Source organism: Sus scrofa, chromosome 15, assembly GCF_054392235.1.
Source record: "Sus scrofa isolate SSC_HxYL_T2T_F1_AM1 chromosome 15, Sscrofa_HxYL_maternal_Yorkshire_Landrace_v2.0, whole genome shotgun sequence".
Lineage (NCBI taxonomy): Eukaryota > Metazoa > Chordata > Mammalia > Artiodactyla > Suidae > Sus > Sus scrofa.
The window spans coordinates 99185098-99207371 of NC_139397.1; the positions used below are offsets into that span (position 1 = coordinate 99185098).

General features: G+C 35.7%; 1 protein-coding gene across 21 annotated transcripts in view; it reads right to left on the reverse strand.

Moving 5' to 3' along the window:
* The window catches only part of SESTD1 (SEC14 and spectrin domain containing 1), a 133899-nt gene that overhangs the window by 74027 nt on the left and 37598 nt on the right, over positions 1-22274 (reverse strand). For 10 of the 21 annotated variants that reach the window (XR_014829844.1, XR_014829846.1, XR_014829843.1 and 7 more), the window contains 3 exons: positions 16313-16403; positions 12725-12833; positions 2219-2309 (listed from right to left, as the gene is read on the reverse strand). Coding sequence is in view for 16 of the 21 variants with exons in the window: in XM_084999991.1 (XP_084856117.1) it covers positions 2219-2309; positions 12725-12833; positions 16313-16367 (255 nt within the window). In the remaining 5 variants the exon portion in view is untranslated. Of the gene's footprint in view, positions 1-2218; positions 2310-12711; positions 12834-16018; positions 16182-16312; positions 16404-16606; positions 16822-22274 lie in introns of those variants that run through there. The other 11 variants (XR_014829847.1, XM_084999994.1, XM_084999989.1 and 8 more) reach the window with 4 other exon arrangements.

Below are 22274 nucleotides of genomic sequence, written 5' to 3' on the forward strand. Positions count from 1 at the left end.
CCATAAATGGCACTACTAAATAGTAAGTTATATAATTATTATTAATTAGGGTTAAATAGAAAACCTTTCCATTTAAACATGTTGCTGGGCACATCACGAATCTAGTGCTCCTGCAATGACTGGGTTGTGAATAAAGGAAGTTAAAATTTAGGGTAGACTGGGGTTTATTCATATACTGATTGTGGGAGATTACTATTTCAACATCACTGAGTATTAAAGCTGTGAGAAACAAGAGAAAGCAATCCAGTCATTTTAGAAAATATTTGTTACAGGCATGGCCAGCACTAAGCTGTGGGTTCCCAAACAGGTACCTTCTGAAACAAAAGCAATGAATAACTATGTATGCAGAAACTGTTTGACTAGGAGTAAACAAAAGGCTATATTGCAACTTCTGAAAGTGTTAATGATTAATAAATCCAAAAGTTGTTAAAATACCTATCAGAAAAGAAATCGCAAGAGGGGATTAAATCATCCATTGATTGTTCTTCAAAACTGCCACTGATCAAAGTCCAGTTCAAACAGCAAGTCCCAAACAGCTCATCTGCGACATAGTTGAATGGAAGAACATAGGTCATAATTAATGGATTTCTCACCTAATAGTTATTTTAACAACTTGTAAAGAGAAGAATTAAACTTCCAGTTGGGAATATAAAAGTGCTGGGAACATATGTGACTGACACAGGGATCATGGGACACCACTCTACTCCCCTAAAACCTGATGCACTGGAGCCTATGTCCTTTCCAACCCAAGGGAGTGATTTCTAATGCTGAAGGCTTAGACCAGGTATTTAAGAATAAGGTAGTGGGTAGGTAATTTGGGAACCACCTCAGACACACAAAAGGTAAGCATACACTTTTAAGGGATAAAGCCCAGACCTGGGTCATGACTGTGCAGTGTTCCAATAGGGACTCTCTCACACATTCAGCAAAAGAACCTGGGTGAGTTATTTAAAATCCCTGAGCCTCAGTTGACCTTTGGGGATAAAAGAACTAATTCCCAAGTTTGTGAGGATGGAATTAAAAGAGATCATTTATATAGAAAGCTTAGTACAGGACCTGAACCACACTAAGCACTAAAAATAAAAACTAAAATTACCAATTCCCATCTGTCGAATCCCAAATGAAAAATCATTCTTAGTTATCATTTAAAATCTTAAATTATATTCCTTTCCACAGAACCCTAAAGCAGCTCCCAATTATTTCCCAGTTCATTTAAATTTCTTCATCTTTCTTTTGATATCACTGATATTTATCTGAGTGTTCACTATCCCATGTGACAGGCCACATATTGCTCCCAAACTGGCCCACCATCAGCTCCTTTTATTGTATTCACCTAATTTTTGAGCTATCACTAAGTCCGTGTCCCTGCCAGAAATGCCCTTTCCACTTCCTTAATTTAAATTAAATAATCTCTTTCATTTAACTAACTTTTTTTTTTTAACCTTCTATACAAGCCCTTCTAAGGAAACCCAGGTACATGAGAGCAATTTGTCCCTGTTTATCACTCAAATGTTTTATTTTTTTATTTCAGATCACAATATATTCAAAACCCATATAATAAATCAACAAATATTTACTAGGTATCTTACTATGTGTAAGGGATAACAGAACCATCCTGTGAGGAGCACAAGGAAATATAAAACACGAGTCTAGGAGATCAGGGAGTCTGTAATCACAGCTGTTTATGAAATGCTTGTTTGGGAGCTGCTAACATTCCCAAGAACACATCTGTTGAGTACATTTATAGATTAGAAGTAGATATAAGACTGCTATGAATCCTGGTGCTTTTTTGGAGGAAAGTGGCTAACTAAAGGGAGAAACCTCTCAGAACTGAGAAGCCTTTTCTTATTAAACTTACCCGGTCCTACTCCCCATCTGTAGCGTTGGCAGGAGTCAGAGGGAGATGAGGCAGATACAACAGTCTGCAAAGGGCCCCAGGTTAGTCTAATAACCTATTGGCCTACCTGCTTAAATTGCTTAAACATGACATACTATTTTCGGTCATTTACAAACCTTCAGAATAGGGCTGAAATTCATTTTACTACTCAAAGTCAAACCTATAAGAAATGAATTTAAACAATCCAATCTGTGTATTTCAGAACTCAGTCACTGCTGAGAAGCTTGGACACAGTCCAGTAAACGAAATCCATTTGCCACTATTACCTTATCTGTTGCTGTAAAAATAAAACCATTTCCTGATAGTCAAAAATAAAATTACCTGTAGCATTAAGACAACTGTTTTCACCACATTCCACTGTGATTTTCTGCCATCCACAATCACGGTAAATCCTCTAGCCTTACACTTTTCACTGAAATGAAACAAATTTACAGAGTATTAAAACAAGCTTCATATTTTATTCTTTATAATCCTAAATAAAGTTTACAGGGTGAACATATGTGGAGTAGCATTAATCTCATTCAGTTTGGTTTACATGGACAATAAATAAAATACTTCAAACTGTCCCTTCAGTTTTCTCAAGCAATTTATTTTTCTCATTTCAGGAAATATTGACAATTTATAAGCTAACGGTACGAAACTTACTCTAAAGTGTGTAAATTCAACATCTTAAAAAGGGAAAAAAAAATCAAAGCAACATTAAATAGTCTCACCAGCCTCTCAATTTTTTTATCTATAAAATGGGGTCACAGTGAACTAGGTAACCAATGACTGTCAAGTGCATGTTCGTACCTCTTCTTCCTGCCAGAAGTATAAGGTTTGTGAAGTGATACTCTAAAACAGGTAGAAAAGTAAGCTATCATTAAACCATTGGAAATGAGCTCCTCTGTGTTCATTTGGGGAAATTTAATGAGGTGGAGTAACATTCTGTGTATATAATTTTTCAAACTTGAATGCACCACATCTGATCCACCTCTGCTCTCATCTTTGCATTCTTAGTCACCTGAGCAGAAAAATATTATCTTGAGTGTAAAAAATCTTATTGCTATAACTATATTCAATTATTCAAGTGCCAACTAAAACTTCGCAGAAGCCTGCCTAGTAAAATGCAACAACTACATGAAAATACTCTATCCTAAGAACAACACTACACAGTTTTATTATTACTATAATTATTACTCTTTTTTTTTTTACTTATAAAATCAACTTAACACAAGGATATCAAATGCCCTCCCTCCAATATAGTGGAAGAAACTGCAGTTTTCCAGAGCAGAGCAAGGATTTGCTAGTGAAACTTCTCCCCACTCAAAGTTCTCCCAATTGCCTACATTATAAGAAAGGTTAATAGAAGGCCCTTTCCTGAAATTTAAATCCAACAGTCCAGGGAATTTTACTAAACCTCTCTTACTCTCTCCAAGCATTCACATTAACCTCAAGAGGATTATTGGAGAAGTGATGTCTAATTCTACTAAGAAACAGTAAGTCCACAAAAATGAGGATGATATTGCTAAAGATTTAGAAGAACAAGTGCCTCTGTAGGCAGGGAGAGAAGCTGAGCTTCCTGAGAAAACAGTGAAATGTTCAAGAGGTAAGGCAAACTGAAACATGTGTCCATCAAAAAAAACTTGTACACAAATGTTCACAGCAGTATAATGCATAACAGCCAAAATCAGAGGCAACTCACATGTCCAACAACTAATGAACGTAAAAACAAAATGCGGCAATACATTCAATAGACTATTATTCAACCATAAAAAGAAATGAAGTATGATATATGCTACAACATGGTTAAATCTTGAAAACATTATGCTAAGTGAAGGAAGCCAGATACAAAATCCCACATATTTCATGATTCCATGTATGTTGAAATGTCCAGAATGGGTAAATCCACAGAGACAGAGAGCAGATTAGTGGCTGATGAGGGCTGAGAGGAGGGAAAAATGGAATGAGGAGTGACTACTAATAGGTATAGGTTTTCTTGGGGGCTGATGGCAATGTTATAGAATGAGAGAATGATGGTCGCACAACTTTGTGAATATAATAAAAAACACTGAATTGTACACTGTTAAAAGCACGTTTGTGCTATGTGACATCTTAATTTTAAAATGTTGAAATATTCTATTTTTGTATTTTGCATTATAAAACAAAGGATCTACGAAGCATTTTCTTTTTATTTTTGGTGGGGAGAGGGAAAGAAATATAATGATCACTTCTGGATTATCAACAGCACATAAAGACTTGCTGGGAGAAGCAAATCTGACATCTAATTGTTTGCTGCAGGATAAGGTTAAGGAGGAAGAAAACTAGGACTAGGGAAAATACAAACCCAGAAAGACCAGCTGGATAGAGTGGAGTATGAGTGGTCAGTGAGTGGTCAGAGAAGTGGCAGCAACTTAGGGAATCTACCAATGCATTACGGAAAGTTGCAGGAAGGGGAGCTAAAGCACCCAGAGCTGTCAGTGGAGGGCCTTTCCCGGGACCAGAGCCAAGAGAAAGGTGCCATCCCTGTAAGTTGGCACTTTCCTGTCACTGATATCTGCATCTCTGAGGTACAGGCTACACAACCATTTTGTTTAACAAATTATACAAACAACACATTTATATATCAAAGCACACTAAATTGATCTGTATATTAAGACAAAGCAGTGAAGCTCGCAAATACCATCTGTAGTGATCTTAAAGGCATAAAATACTCCAAATTTTATCTTTTGGAGTACTTAAAAACACCCTTAACCACAATTTTCTCTTATTTTACCAAGATAGATAAAGAAAATGCACACAATTCAAAGATACTTCATATTTGAAAGTTGCAAGACCAAGCTATCTTTTGACTTTTTTTTAAATTTCAGTCCTACAAGTTGGGGTGATGGTTTAAACTGTTTTTAACAAGGACATACTTAATTTAGAAGCATATTATGTCCCTTATAAAGGATGTGTTGGAGTAAGCTAAAGTGTTATATTAATAAATTCCTATACTACTATTAATATGTTTATAGTTTTAGGACCAATAACAACAACAACAACAAAAAATCCCTGCCTCCTTGTTTTTGCTCCAAGAGAGGCTTTCAAGGGTGAAGGGCTGAGTTAAAACAGCTGTTGAGAAGGGCAGCTTCTTAACAAGCTCACTGACTGAATAGAGAGACTGTCAACGGATTTTTTGGGTTCAGTATTCTGCAGCTCTTCACTCATTTCTTTGATTAAGGGCTCCTTTTCTATTCTACTCAAAGAGCTCTGCTTATACGTACATAATGGCACTAATTTCACTTACACTTTTATTATAATTGCTTGTTTTTAACTTATCTTCATTAGTTAACATGCTTCCAAAAAAGAATATAGTATTATTGATATCTTGGCAGCTTCCAGCATGCTTTAAATAGAGGCTTTAAAAATGTCAGGCAATAAACATCACATCATTTCTCAGTCAGAATGATGTAACAAGTGACTAAAGACTTATGAGCTTAATATCTGTGTTATTTTTGGGAAGTCATTATACCTCTCTGTGCTCTAATGTTTCTTCTATAATATAAGAGGTTTTTTTTTTTTTTTTTTTTTTTTTTAACAATCAAGAGGAACTGACCTAAAATCTAAATTTGAATTTTTTTAAAAAAATTGAAACTGGAGAGAAATGGAAAGGTAACTTCTGATGTTGAACCTCCACAGAATTAGAGTAAGTTGATCCAGCCAACCAGTTGATCCAGTAGTGTGGTGGGGTCCACACGGCCATGTGCTATTCCTTTCCTGGCCCCTGGAGTCTGCTACCCAGTGTTCCAGAAAAACCTGAACTCCTAATTTAGGAAGGACATGTCATCTAAGTCCCTAAAACCTGTTATTTCATCCATTTCACAATTACTTTGCAGCACTTCTCTAAAGAGAATTTAAGTATGGGTAAAGAGTTAGTCTAGATGATTGAAGGTGGTTGGTCTAGATGATTGTTAGGGTATTGTCCAATCCTGATATCCCATTATTCTATAACTGACCAACAAGTTCCCTTTGAACTAGAAAATGCTATAATTTTAAATATATACTGGATATACTGTTGAAAGAAAGTTAAAAAAAGATTTTCAGTATTTCCATATAATACTACATTCACCAGAGTTAATTTCATATGTCTATTATCAACTGTGATAGATCCAGGTTAAACACGAATGAAGACTAAAAGTTACCAATAGATAATGGCTCTGATTATAACAGAGGTGGCTACAACCATGACTACAAACACAGGCTTGGGGTCAGATTGCCAGATCCAAATACTCCTCCAGCCCTTGTCTGTCACAAGTTCTTGGTCAAGATACTTTACCCACTCTTTCTATGCCTCAGCGCCCTTATATGTAAGCCAGGGATAAGGATGATGGTGCTTGACTCATAGGGCTGTTATGAGAAACAAATGACTTACTGTAATCTATTTTTTCCTTAAATACAGAATATTCTTTTCCCTTATGTCTTCCAACCATCACCATGAGTAAATTTTCAAGTCCATTTCAAATTTAAAGTCCTCAAAGGAAAGCAAGACCAGCATAGACCAACTTCTTATCCCTCAAAATAGCATCTACTGAAGGGCAACGTCTGTATTTATTTGATTTTCCAAAAATATGTAAGATGTTATAAGGATGGTCAGCCCACATTTGAGTACACAGAGCTCTGAAGAAACTGTAGTAGTAAAATAAAATAAAGGGCATAAACTCATATCCACTGACTACTGACCACTGACTTAGTATAAGTTACTACACAGGATTATGAAAAAATACAAATAATACACACAGTTTCTTGCCTCAATAAGCTTAAAATCAGTTACAAATGAGAAAAGGTGGGGAGAAAAGTATTTTAATTAGTATCTACTTAATACAGGCACCACCTTTTTAAACTATTACTAAGGAAACAACATACATCTTTGAAAATTTTTTAAAACATGAGACTTGAACAATGTAAAAATTCAAGAATTAGTATTAAACACATCGTAATCAAATGCCTAAAGAGTCAGAAACAGCAAGCACCATAAGTTTGGCAAACAGGTGGAAGATTCTGGTAAGTACCTATATAAAGGAGCTAACAAAACTTAAAAGCATCCAGGGCAAGAGGAATACAAACAAAGTTACTACTTTTTAATTTGGGGAAGTTTCTTAATTTCTCTGCCCTCATTTTTATCTATGAAATAGGGATAATAATCAATCATATGGTTATTTTAAAGGTTAAGTATTTAAAACTAAGTGCTTTGCATGATAAGTGCTCAAGAAATGCTAACTGAAAGGGTGAATCAAATCTTACACGGTCTTGGCATAGCAGTTAAGCAGGTTGAAAGACTATCCTTGAGAGCACATACCTAGTCCTTGTCTTCACAATGCATCATGTACAATATCTGCACTTGGTATCAACAAAGTAAATGACTAGTGAATTGAATTCACTGTGTAGAAAGGAGAAAAAGGTCATAAAAAGCTGAGAAGGATGACAGAACTACTGTTTTGGCAAAATTAATCTCATACGTATGTGAAAACTGGGGAGAGAATGGGGTCAAAGAAGTTAGCTGGGCTATCACTGCACTAGTCCAGCTGGACAATTTAGCCATCCCTCTACATGAACTTAGGCATATGAAAAGAATAGAGAAGACAGAAAATTTAAAAATACATAGCAAAGAAAGGAAGTATTAGCTGTCATATTTTAAAATGGGACATTAGAAGTTTTCAACACACATTTGTTGAATGAATGAAATGGATATTAAAAAAGCAGTCATCAACAATATAAAGCATGTTTAGAACATTTAACTACAGTGCTCTAAAGTGCTCTGAGGTCAACATGATTATACCTTCATTTGCCAGAAGTGCATTTGCTGAGAAGTTTAAAGGAAGGTGCTGGCTCAAACTCCGAAGCTTGTCTCATTAAAAAATAAAAATTAAAAAAAAAAAAAAGAAAGAAAGAAGAAGAGCCACCCTAGTCACACTCTCACAGACTATACCGAACAATCCTAAAGGTTTAAGACCAATCATTGATCAATTAGTGTTGTATTCCTATTCAAATTATCCTCTAATTGCTCTGCAGGGTCCAATAAGCCCCAAGGAGGCTCCTTAAAAGTAGGGAAGGGGGCACTGAAGTGGAAGCAGAGTTTGAGAAGGCAGGGGTGAGGAGAAATGGCTGTGGGCCTTCACTTCTATCTCTTTTATAAAATTTAGCTTCTGTGTAAGATTTTCTTTGAATAAAAATGTCCATAGATAAAATGTTTTAAAAATATGAACATACAGAATACATGCCCCATAGAATTCTGGCAGTTATAAAACTACTTAAATGGGATCCAAATGATAATTTCATCATTTTAAAAAATTACAGAACTATAGAGCTGTTATATTCCCTTTCATGATTTATTTGAGGTCATTTCTACGACTTCATTGCTAAGTCTGATTCGTTCCTTCAACATGCATACAACAGAAACCTAAGTCTCCAAATCATCTTTATTGGCATTACGGATGTGGAAATAAATAAAACATGGCTCTGCCTTCAAGGACCTCACAGCCTAATAACAGAACGACCGAACAGTAAACTCTGTGACACCAAGAAAAGAACAGGAAAAACTGCCTCCAAGGGCTCCTTACAAAGGTAAAGGTAACACAGAAGGTTGAGAAACACTGATGTGTATGTTTTCCCACATGTTTTTAAAAAGCAAGTGGTCTCAATTTCTTACAACCACACTTTCTGCATAGTACTGAAACAAATTTCATTCGATAACTGAGTGTGAATATGCTTCTGATTGAAAATTTTGAAATATATAAAGAAATGGTATAAAATAAAGACCTACTACCCACTTATGAGATTTTGGTTAGTGCTAATCTCAATATATACTTAAGTGAAAAGATTTGCAGATTAATTTATATTTATTGTCTTTACCTCCATAAGGGAATCTTGAATTTGATTCTGCTTTCTGAATCATAGAATAATTCCTAATCCTGTTGTTTAAGTCTAAAATGCACAGCAATAGCTGGGAAAACAAAAGAAAAATTCCATTTACCTCTCCTAAAATTTCACACTCAGGTTGGCCCAAATGTATCAGTCCTTAGTATTCTGTATTGAAAACCTTTTATAGGAAATGGGACAATAATGGTTAGTCCTAAGCTCCACATAGAACTGGACATGAGGAGTAACCTAAACAAAAACTTAGTATTCAGGTCAGGCTACAATTAACCTGATCCTCTTCTTTCTTCGCCAACTTTTGCTCAAGAGTCTAAAACAAAAAACAAGCTTAGTTCGGCCAAACTATGTGAAAAGGAATCCAGAAATGCCCCCATTTTCAATTACGCTGGGTTAACCATTTGAAATAAGTATGTATCAGGGTTCCCTGATGGCCTAGCAATTAAGGATCTGACACTGTCACTGCTTTGGCTTGGATCACTGCTGTAGTGCAAGTTCAATTGCTGGTCCAGGAACTTCTACATGTTGTGGGCACAAACAAACAAAAAAAAATGAATAAAAATTTAAAAAGTAGGTGTGTCATCTTGTCCCTGGTCATTAAAATAAGCATAAAATAGGTAAAAGGACTTCCCACTGTGGTACAAGGGGAATAGCAGTGTCTCGGGAGCAGTGGGAAAAGGTTCCATCCCTGGCCCGGAACAGTGGGTTAAGGATTCAGCACTGCCACAGTTGGGGCTTAGGTTGCAACTGCAGCTTGGATCTGATCCTGTCCCAGGAACTCCATATGCCACAGTGTGGCCAAAACAAGAAAAAAAATGTGTGTGTGTGTTTCTGGAGTTCCCTCTATAGCTCAGTAGGTTAAGGACCTGATGTTGTTTCTGTGAGAAGATGGGTTTTATTCCCAGACTGGTTCAGTGGGTTAAGAATTGAGTGTTGCCACAAGCTGCAGCATAGGTCGCAGATGTGGCAAGGATCACGTGTTACCTTGGCTGTGGCGTAGGCCATAGCTACAGCTTCCATTCAACCCCGACCCTGTAAGTTGCCTCATGCCGCAGATGGAGTCATCAAAACGAAAAAAAAAAAAACAAAAAAAAAACAAAAAAAAAAACAAAAAAACCAAGAAACTAGTTTTCATTTTTACATAACTTTTAGGAAACTGTTATTATATGCAAAATGTTAATTTTAACATTTTCTTTGCAAAGAGAGACTACTTTCAGGAGTTCTCTTAAGGCACAGCAGGTTAAAGTCCAGTGTCTCACTGAAGCAGCTTGGGTCATTGTGCAGCACAGGCTGGCCCAGGAACATCTACATGCCACAGGGGCATAAAGGTGTTTATTAGTGCACAATTCTTTTAACGTTTTTGTATATTTGAAATTTCTCATAATACAATGTAAAAGCAGTTTTGAACGGTAGGCATTCTGAGGCAGAAAAATCAGTTTCTAAGACTACACTTAATAAACTGCTCTCCAGAGTTGCAATCAAGATCTCGGGGGAAAAAAAAAAAAAAAAAAAACACAAAACCAACACTCTAGTTCCTTAAAGTAATGGCAAATACTGATATTTAGCTGCCAACTATGTTTTTAAACTCCAGTTATAGGAAGCTGATCCAAGAAGGCAGAAGACTAATAATTTAGAGCTTTCAAAATTTTTGAGAAATTCAAACTATAGCAGAACAATTATCAAAATAAAGTACCCAGGTTATTTACTTTGCCTTGCTAAATTTAAGTCCTTTCATCTTGTTTCAATTTATATACTAGCTGGCAGGTATGTATAGATATGCAGAAATTTATTTATAATTTACAATGAAATAGTATTATATGCATATCTATATAAGAAAGAAAGAGAGAGAGAAAGAAAAACTTTAAACAATGTAAGGCTATTTTGCCCTTCACTGTACTTCCTGTTTGCACACCCACAGTGAACAGACAGGAGTGAAACCGCTGGTCCCTCTGCCTGCCTCAGTTACCCAGTGCCTCTAATAGAGTGAGCATCCTGGTGGGCTGAGCGTGATTCTAGCATATATAAGCATGCATTTTCTTACCACAAACCTAATCATAAGCCAACTGTGCCCTCTAGAACTCAGCCTCAATGACATGTTCCGATGCTAGAAAAACCTAGTATGCTCATGGAAAAATAATTCATAAGTCTCTAATCCTTCCTTAGGCATTTTTCAAGGGTAATTTCGACTATCAGGAATTTTTACATGACATTCTAATTTCAGAACCTAACCTTACATAAGATGCAAATACATTGTATGCATCTCAAGTTTTGAAGGGCTCTGAAGTGGTGACAGGAACTACAGATTCTAATCTCAGCCCTACTATTAATTAGCTGTGTGATTCTGGGTGAGTAACTAACCTTTGAATCTCAATTCCCTCAAATATAAAATAAGGCAGTTGGTTGAGATGATCTCTAAGTTCCCTGAACCCTTTCAACCATCTATGATTTCACAGAATTTTTTTTTCACAATTTATTAGCTATACGTCTAACTACTATTATTGACCTAAAAAGCAGTATGCTATCTAATGATGAATAATACAAATTACTGAAGTTCCCATAGTGGCTCAGCGGTTAACGAACCTGACTAGCATCCAAGAGGACTCAGGTTCGATCCCTGGCCTCACTCAGTTGTTTAAGGATGCAGTATTGCTGTGAGCTATGGTATAGGTCGAAGACATAGCTCAGTTCCCGTGTTGCTGTGGCTGTAGTATAGGCCAGTGGCTACAGCTCTGATTTGACCCCTAGCCTGGGAACCTCCATATTCCAGGGGTACAGGACTAAAAAGACAAATAATAAGAATTACTAATCAGCAGCTCAGAGAACAAGGAAAGTTATTAATACTAATACACTGTGAGATCTGATAACTTTCCTTTCCAGAAGTTAAAAAATTTTTTTTTCATTTGAAGACCACTATTTCCTCAATAGTGAAAAAACAATCAGTAAAAGAATCATTACATTATAAAACAATACTGGAAGTAGATGTGATTAAAGTCAATTGATCTCAAACATTTAACCCTGTGTTCTGCAAGGTGGTTTAAAATGAAAAAATCTATTATGTCAATAATGCTAATACAGGAAAAGGATACAAAGGATTGTTTGCTCTGACTAAAGGTCCTCCATATTTCACAAACGTGCAAATAATCTGCCTTCATACTCGTGCTTTATTGCAGTGGTTTACAAATTAGGCTGCATATTAAAATTATCTGGGAAGCTTAAAGAATTTTTTTTAAAAGTCTGATGACCAGGTCTCCCAACAACAACTGGATCAGTGTATCTGGAGGTGGACCCACAGGCATTAAAATTTGAAAAAAATCCCCACATGATTCTAACATGAAGTCAGACTTCAGTCCCTCAATATCACACATAGGAAAGGAAGTTGGGAAGGAGGTTTTTTGTTCTTGTTGCTGCAATGATGGGTAGGCTCAAGCAAATACAAAGACTTAAGTGTTGTCTTCACCCAAGAAATATAAACATTAAAAAAATCCAAGAATCTGTGGGTTGAAATATAAACTTTTTTTATTTTTTAAATAAAATTACATTTTAAGCTCTGACTAGCTTTTGTTCAATATATTAAAATATAAGGAGGTATTTATAACTATACAGTGAAATAGCGACCTAAACATAAGATACTTTCTACCAAATTCACTTCTCTAAGTTTTCTTAAATTACATGGTGTATAGATGGATGCTCAACCTTTGCATTCCTTAAAAAGGTGACAGTACATACATTTTGTAAATCTGTATCATTCAGTGCATCAGGAATGTAAATGTCTTTATCTGCTGTGGCATCAGAAATTACTGATTCTAGTGTTTTCAATTATAATTTCACTGCTAACAAAAGCAGGTAAGGTTGGAAAGCATACTCTAACAAGAGCAGGAATCATTAGTAAGTAAATGACAGCATATTGAAATTTAAGAAGACACCTGTAAGAGTCACCTTGGAATGCTGAGTAGGTAGTCTAAGGTGACACTTAGCTCATCCATATTTGTCTGTTCCAGGCATAATGGAATTGTCAGAATGAGGCCACTTCGTCTGTCCTTCCCGCCTATTAAAAAATACATAAATTTAACATATAACAGATATTAAAGCACTAAATGAATAATATATATTTGGATCCAATGTTACTAAAACAATTATAAATTTAAAACGAATAAAAAACTAATGGCTGTTTATTTTACACATTGTAAATGTTTATAGTATAACAGCAAAATTATATAAAATTTAGGAAAAATAAGAGGAAAAAAATTCACCCATGAAATCTTCACTTAAACATAAGTTACCATTGTTTAATTTCTTCAGTCTGCTTTTTACTGTAATCAATTCATCAAACACCTATTGTTCGCCCAGCAGAGTAAGCATTTACAAATAAATTTCCAATCAACCTAGGAGGAAAAGCTTTAAGTCATAAGAAATAACAGCATGAATTAAGACGGCTTATGTGCTAGGCTGTATTGTCCAAAATATATAAAATATTATAAAAAGGAATTTATAAGACAGTAAGAGTTGTAATAAATATAAAAAGCTTCACGGAACAGTTAAAACTTGAGAAATGGGCAAAATTTATAAACCAAGTCAAAAGCACATTCTGTGACGAAGATTAGAGTTAATTCACAAAGGCCAGAAAGGCATTCTTTGTTCATGAGGCAATAAATAGAAAGCCTGGTTCAGCTGAGAAGCGTGTATAGGACTTGGATATAGAAGCCTGAAAGCCAGGTAGTGGAACACACTTACATTTCATGGATGTTGAAGTCCTCTTCAATTTTCTATAAGTATTAAAATATAACTAGTACTTTTATACACACATAGCATCTTTGAAAGTTTCCCACACAATTGATTTTCACACTGAAGCCCATCTTTTGACCCAAATGACATTTATGGCAATTTTAGAAACTTAAAAACCAGCAAATACTAAAGAAAGCAATACTAAAGAAAGCAATTCTACATGATCTCTATCACAAAAAAAACTGAAAGGATTGAAATAAAAAAATGACTCCTATGGATGACATAGATGCAATTCACGACGTACCAACAATAAATGATCTTTTATCAGGATAAGCATATAAATTACTAATATTCAACCACTTTGTTTAATATCAATAAAGCTAATTGCAAAGGATTCAGCTTAATAGATGCAAATTTTTTTTAAGAATACAGATTTTATTTTTTTAAATGAATTGTGCCCACGGTTTTCAATGTTGGTTTGAAAAGGTTTTTTTTTACTATTAAAAAAGTCTGAAAATTACTAGTTGAAATAAATTTAGTAGACAAAGTCCAGAGGGATTGGGCTCAGAGAAGTTTCAACTGCTTCTCAAAAACTGCTAAGCTCTATCCCTGCGTTAAACCAAATCTGCAAAGATTCATATCTGAACTGTAGCAGTCTGACCCTCTGAAATTGTCTGCAGAGGACAGGTCTAATCTTCAAAACCACATCAAACCTCATGCCCTCAGCTTTCACTAAGGGACAATAAAATAATCACCAGTATAAATGCAAAAGAAGGCAGATGCCAAAAAGAAAAAGACACTCCAGAAAGGTATGGTCCCTAGGGTCAAAATGCTGCACAAAAACAAGTGTATTAAGAATTAAAAAATGTCACTGATAAAGTTGTGGGTTTTTTTTAATAGTAATATTCACTCTTGGCATCAGTATGGGCAAACAGGCATTTTTTAAAAAAATATTTCTATTGCAGTACTGTTGATTTACAATGTTTAAAGTGTACAACAAAATGATTCAGTTATACATATACATATTTCAGATTCTTTTCCATTATAGGTTACTTTAAGATACTGAATATAGTTCCCTGTGATATATACAGTAGGTCCTTATTGTTTATCTATTTTATATATATAGTAGTGTATAGTAGAAGTAGTTACTTCCAAATTCCGACTGTACACCTCCTCCTCCTCTACATTTTGGTAATTGTAAGTTTGTTTTCTGTCTGTGAGTCTATTTCTGTTTTCAAACAGTAGGTCCTTATTGTTTATCTATTTTGTATATATAATAGTGTATAGTAGAAGTAGTTACTTCCAAATTCCAAGTGTATACCTCCTCCTCCTTTACATTTTGGTAATCGTAAGTTTGTTTTCTGTCTGTGAACCTATTTCTATTTTCAAACAGGCATTTTCATACGTTGGTGGGAGAAATAATTGAAACAGTATTATTCTTAGAGGGCAATCTGACAAAACCTAAGACAAATTTAAATGTAAATTCTCTTTAGTACCTTCACTTGTAGGAATTTATACTGCTGAACTTGTATAAAATGCACTGTGAACAAGAACATTCCCTACAACATCATTCACATCGCAAAAATACTTAGAGAAAACGGAAGTGTCAACTGGTAAGGGAAGAAGATTTTTTTAAAGGAGAATACAAAATAAATAAACAATACTAGTGGAATTCAATATCTTATTCTGCCCTTTATAATCTATGCTAAAAAAGTATCCTAATTTAAATAGAAATATAACATACATTAAAAAAGGACTTAGGCCTAAATATCAAGCCTGAATATCAAGACAATTCTGACAGGACCTGAAGAGAATAAGAAAGGAAACAAGCAAAATAATTTAATTTAAATAATCTTAAATAGACAGGCCACAGTACCTATTCTAAAGCATGTGCAAATTTAATCAATGATCCAAAATTGCAGAAAACTGCTACACCCAGTGTCACCACTTGCTTTCACACTAGTAAAACATCTCAAAGCTTCTCTTTGACTCTTCCTAGCTGATGCAGACTTTGGATTAATAACTGAAGATTTATTCAAGTCTGTTATAACCAAGTTTGGTGAAAACCATATAACTTGTACTTCATAATTTCTCCTCATGGGAAGATGAAAGACAGAAGGTAGGATGGAAGGTATAATACAAATGAATTACTCTGTAGTTCAGAATCAATCATTTAGATGCTGGTTAATCAGTTATTTTCAGCCTGTATTAATTATTTCATTTTTATATGAGAAGTGAGAAGTTATGATCTTTCCCTTGCAGAGGTCATTTCAGTCAAATTACAGAACCAAATAACAATAGACCTGCCAAGTAACAACAGTGACTGAGTTGGCTTGCATAGCAACCCATTCTGAGTAAAAGGTGTCTAAAAAATACCTTCAAAATAAAACTGTCATAGAAAAAGAAAACACATTCCTGCCAAACTGACCAAAAAGAAAAAAGGAAAAAAAAAAAAAGCTTAAACAATTTTATACATGAAACACTTCCAATGTTAAGGTGAAAACATACCTGAAAGGGGAGATCCCATTGTGGCGCACTGGTTAACGAATCCGACTAGGAACCATGAGGTTGCGGGTTTGATCCCTGGCCTTGCTCAGTGGGTTAAGGATCCAGCATTGCCATGAGCTGCAGTGTAGGTCACAGACATGGCTTGGATGTGGCGTTGCTGCACCTGTGGTGTAGGCCAGAGGCAACAGCTCCAATTACACCCCTAGCCTGGGAACCTCTATATGCCGCAGGTGTGGCCCTAGAAAAAGACAAAAAAAAAAAAAAAAAAAAAGAAGAAGAAGAAAGAAAACATACCTGAAAGGAAGGCTAGTTTTTTCTTCAGAATGGGTAATATTACTGAGGCCTCCATTTTACTCTCGTAACTTCCTCTAGTAAATTTTCTTTTCTGAAAACACAGAAAGTGAAATGTCAACTACAAGATAATAATTACTCAATGATATATACACACACATGCACAGAGACATATGTCATTTTTTTGGCTGCACCTGTGGCACACAAAAATTCCTGGGCCAGGGATTGAACCTGCTCCACAGCAGTGACAACGCCCGGTCCTTAACCTGCTGTACCACCAGGAAACTCCAGACTTACCTCATTTGACTGTTTCCTTTTATTTTATTTTTTACATATTAAAGGCGTGTGGAAACCCTGCATTAAGCAAGTCTATTGGTGCCGTTTTTCCACCAGCATTTGCTCATTTAATGTCTCTGAGTCACATTTTGGTAGTTCTTGAAATATTTCAAACTTTTCCATTATTATATTTTTTATGGTAGTCTGTGATCAGGGAGTGAGCCTTGATGTTACCACTGCAAAAAGATTACAATTTGCTGAAGGTTCAGATGACGGTTAGAATTTGTTACCACTAAAATATTTAAAATTATGGTGTGTATATTGTTTTCTTAAATATAATGTTATCATACACTCAATAGACTACTGCATTGTGTCAACACGACTTTTATATGTACTAGGAAGCCAAAAACTTCATGTCACTCACTTTATTATGACATTTATTTTACTGTGGATGACATTATCATCTAGAACTGAGCCAGAAGAATCTCCCAAATATGCCTATACTTGATGGCTTACCTGGGGTTTCTGAATTTCAGCGTTATTGACATTCTCAGTTAGGTTATTTATTCTTTTTTGTAAGGAGTTCTCCCATGCATTGTATAGTATTTAGCAGCATCCTTGGCCTCTTCCTACTAGATTACCAACACCACTTCCCCTTCCCAGTTGTGACAAACAAAATGTCTCCAGATGCTGCCAAATATCCTCTGGCCAGTAGATTTACAGCCCAGTTGAGAACCACTCACTTAAATGTTTTTCAGAGCAATGCTCTTGGGCTAGAATAGTACCTGGTACAAAGCAGTGACTCAAAAAGTTACTGCAAAAAGGAATGAATCAGTCAAACAGGCAATATTCTATTATTCTCCTTATTAGTTACACAGCTCAATTCCAAATAATCTGCTTCTTTCAGATCATCTATCAAGTGGCTTTCCTTGATTTCCCATGTTTTTGCTTCCCCATCACACATGGTAACACATCTTACCCTCGTGTTTATTAACCTCAAAATATCTCCTAAAGCACTATTTCAATTTTTGTGCCCACTATTATCTCTATCTATTTTGTATTTTAAATTCTGCAGGGAAAAATCTGATTAGCCCAGTTGATCTTTCTGTACCAAGGCAATTCACTGATCTTGGTTTGGTTTTCTAGTGTGCACTCAGGCAGAGCCAAGACTTTTGGTTAAATACAAAATGGGACTTCCATACAGCAAGGGCTAAGAGCAAATGGGAGCTTTGGCATGGCAGGAATCTGCATGCTTAGCCAACCCTGTGACTATCAAAGCAGGATTTTAAGAAAAGAGTATTTTTAAAAGAAAACATAAGAGGAAAATCAAAGGCTCAGGTCTGAGAGAGTATTCTCATCACATTTTATCCCTCCTCCCCTTGTCCCACTGCAGCCCCCCCCCCCCATCACTATATACTGACAGTTTCCTGGAGGACACTGTAAAACTGCATTGTACTTAGTGAAAGTATACTCTTTTTCTATAAACAGCTGCCTCTTTTTTGAGATGTAACTGGCATATAAAGTTATATTAGTTTCAGGTATACAGTAAGATTCAATATTTGCATGTATTGCACAATGGTCACCACAATAAATCTAGTTAACACCCACCATTTTACACAGTTGTAAAAATTTTTTTCTTGTGATGAAAACTGTTAAGACCTACTCTTTTAGGTCTTTCAAATATGTAATACAGTGTGATTAACTATAGGCACCAGAAAGCATACTCTTTTGAAATAATTTTCCAGCAAAGCAGAAAATGTGACTCTACATGAAAGTATATTACTTATTCAGCAAATACTTGCTATGAATCTATCCCATTTCAAGCAATGTGCTGTCAGCTGAAGCTAAAAACTCAACTCATAGCCCTGGCCTGAAATAAAATGTAGTCTTTTGAGGGAAAAAATAAAAACACAAAAGAAAGAGATTATTAAGGGAAAAAAAATGCAGACTTAATACTTCTCAAATAATGACTATTTAAGCAAGCTACTTAAAAAAGTACAGTATTTTACAGCTTTTGCATGTACAATTTAAAAAAAAAAAATCTCCACCGGAGTTCCCTTCATGGCTCAGTGGTTAACAAACCTGACTAGTATCCATGAGGATGCAGGTTCAATCCCTGGCCTTGCTCAGTGGGTTAAGGATCCAGCATTGGCGTGAGCTGTGATGTAGGTCACAGACGAGGCTCGGATCTTGTGCTGCTGTGGCTGTGGCGTAGGCCAGCAGCTACAGCTCTGATTTGACCCCTAGCCTGGGAACCTCCGTGTGCTGCAGGTGTGGCCCTAAAAAAGCAAACAAACAAACAAAAAATCACCACTACTTGCACCTATCTACAAAAGAAACCATGCTGTCAAAGTAAATATGATATATTCTTTTCAAGTTATATCCTTAAATAAGTTTTTGCAATTTGTTTTACATCAGTCCAGGCTAACATACTATTAGCAGAAAGAAGTTTTATCCTTGAATATGTGTTTGCGATTTGTTTTATATCATCAGCTCAGGCTAACATACAATTAGCTCTCATTTTATATTTTTAACCTAAAATAGTAGCACTTCATGTTTCCAGATCAGTATCTTGACCTGATGAGTTTGTTACCCTGTTCTACCAGGACCAGACAGCTCAGACTCATGCCTAAGGTCCCTTTGCTTGTGACCAGCTGGTCAAAGACCAAATGCAAATGCTTGATAATGTGACTATGAAAGTCAACATTTAACAAGTGTTTACTAAAAGGCATATACTGTTCTAAGAGATTTACTTATATAATTTAATTATTCCTCACAACATTTCTATGAGGTAGGTACTATTATTAACCCCATTATAGGAAAGTAAACTGGGACCGAGAGAGGTTAAATATGGCCCAACATCTCAAAGTTAGTAAGAAGGGAAGTTAGGACTCACACCTAGGCCATCTGTATCCAGTAAGCTGGATATCCTCATGTCACACTATCAGCTTATCAATAAAACAGCTCTGAAAATAGTCAGCAACATCTGGCCAAATGAACAAGATGGAGTTCTAGTTATATGCAAAATAAAAATATCTAGAGGACATATATAATACATATACTATACAATTTATGTATAGCGTGCATGCTACTATCTTGATTCATGCTAAAGCACAAACACTTTCACCTACCACTGCTTTTGTATCATTACAAATGTCAACAGAGTGAAAAAGGGCATTATTAAGAATTACTATGAATTATTATAAAAATAGTTTTTGAACTCACAGACTCCCTGAAACCTAGCAACAAGAAACCTGCTGATCTAGGCTATAAATGGGATGCTCCCACAAAGGGATTTCAAACTTGAAGGAGTAATGCAGATATAGGAATAACTTAGTCACAGAAATAAACTGGCTTCCTAGCCAGACTTTTTCCTACGGTAGGAACACAGGGAACTTCTCAATTGCCTTTTGTTCCTTCCTATTTTTTCTGAGCCTATTTCTCCATCCTTCTCATAAATTCTGTGAGTTATACAGCATCTTTCTAATAAATCCCTTTTCTGCTTACATTAGCTAAAGCAGGCTTCTCTTTTAAAGAGCCAGCGGAGGAGTTCCCCTCGAGGCTCAGCAGAAGTGAATCTGACTAGCATCCATGAGGATGCATATTCAACCCTTGGCTTGGCCCAGTCGTAAGGGTCCAGGGTTGCTGTGAGCTGCAGTGTAGGTCACAGATGTAACTTGGATCTGGCATGGCTGTGGCTGCGGTGTAGGCCATCAGCTTCAGCTCCGATTTGACCCCTAGCCTAGGAACCTCCATATGCTGTGGGTGTGGCCCTAAAAAGACAAAAAAAAAAAAAAAAAAAAAAGCCAATGGAAAAACTTGATTGGTACAGGAGGTAAAACTACAATTTAGAGTTTGGTAGATCATACCTGCAATCACTCTATGCTGCTGCTTCTTTTTTGTGATTTGGGGTTTGTTTTCCTTTTTTTGATCTGTTGCCATTTACTCTGAATGAAAATGTCCATTGAGGTTTTAAGCCTTCTCAATAAAACCCAATTAACGAGTACCCAAGAGAAAAGAACATGTGGAATTCTAAGGTGTAAGAAATGATAGCTATAGGTGATCCTTCAAGTAATATCTGTGTTATCCAAGCTTTGCAAGTCAGGTTATCAATTTTATGCCAACAAGTGCCAAAGTTTTCACCACTCTGTTCTCCACACACTTAAAGTGCAAAAGGCAGATAGTTTCAGTCTCTGGTCTTGATTTACCTCAGCAAACTATGATATGTGAAAGAAATCTTACATTTTATCTCTATTTCCTAGACACAGACGCTTTATCCAAACTTTCTGTGACTTCACAAAACTACCTCAGTATGGCAAAATACTAAATTGTTTTTATTTAATCCAATAGCTTTCTTTTTAAGAACATCTTGAAAGTGGTGAAAAAGTAATTTGAAGTAATGAGAAATACGGGGTTTTGGCTGTCTGGGCCAAGATCAAATGAACTGATGGATAAAATGTGAAGCAGTAAAGAGATGAAAGCTGCAATGTTTACTCTTTATATCTTCCTCCCTTCTAGAGTTTCTTTCCCATCAATCTCTTTCATTGTTATCATAAAAGAGATGGGTAATGAAAAATAATGACTACTGTACTATAAATTCCAATTAAATTTGGTTTCAAAAGTTATTTGTTTTAGACTTTTCATGCCATTAGCACAGCCATAAGAAACAAAACAACAAAAAACAAAATCTGCCTACCTCTGATTACCTTACATATCTTATAAAGCAATGTATAAAACACACAAAATAAAGAATCTTACAAAATACATATCCACTACCATCATCACAATAAATGTTAACACGAGGTATCTGCTCATGCTCTTCTCCAATGGGTAGATACAGATCATTATTTTTCACAAGAAGCTTATTCAACCTAAATATATCTGAGTGAATTACATTCTCAAACAAGAAATGAAATCAATGATGTACACATACCAGATATGAACTGATGAAGGTTGGCAAGGAAATTTTTTTCTTTAAAAAAACTTGCCAAGTGAAGCAGGCTAAAAAATGGCAGAAAATTCAACATTTCACAATATGCTTAACACAAATTTGTCATATTTCATATATGGTCATTTAAAATGACCTATTTTAAGTCACAATTATTATACATAAAAGAGGCAGAAGCCAGAGTTTATAGCAGGTGAGATGTACTGGAGACTGGTAAATATAATGAAAAATGTGCAACCATGATGGCATGTTACCTTCAACCAAAAGAAAGAAAATACCAAAGTAAATGAATACCATTACTAGATGCAAAATAAATCCTACGTAAAAACAGGGCCCTTCCACTGATGAACTCTGAGAAATTCTGCAAAATATAAGAAGACTAGGATTCAACTTATATTTGTACCTATCTTCTAGTCTGAAGATCTTGAAGAGTTAAGAAGAAAACTGAGGCAACCAAGCAGTTAACTGATATTTTGTCTTCCCCAAAGCAGAGACCAAGTCCTACTAATTTTTATATTTATTTACTCATTCCTTCACTATTTAACAAATCTACAATAATCAGCCATTAGATTGAGGCAAGGCAAGGTGCTGGCTATCTCGGCATTCAAAAAGTATCTGATTAGGAGTCCCCGTCGTGGCTCAGCAGACACGAATCTGACCAGCATCTGTGAGGACAGGGATTAGATCCCTGGCCTTGCTCAGTGGGTCATGGGTCTGGTGTTCCTATGAGCTATGGTGTAG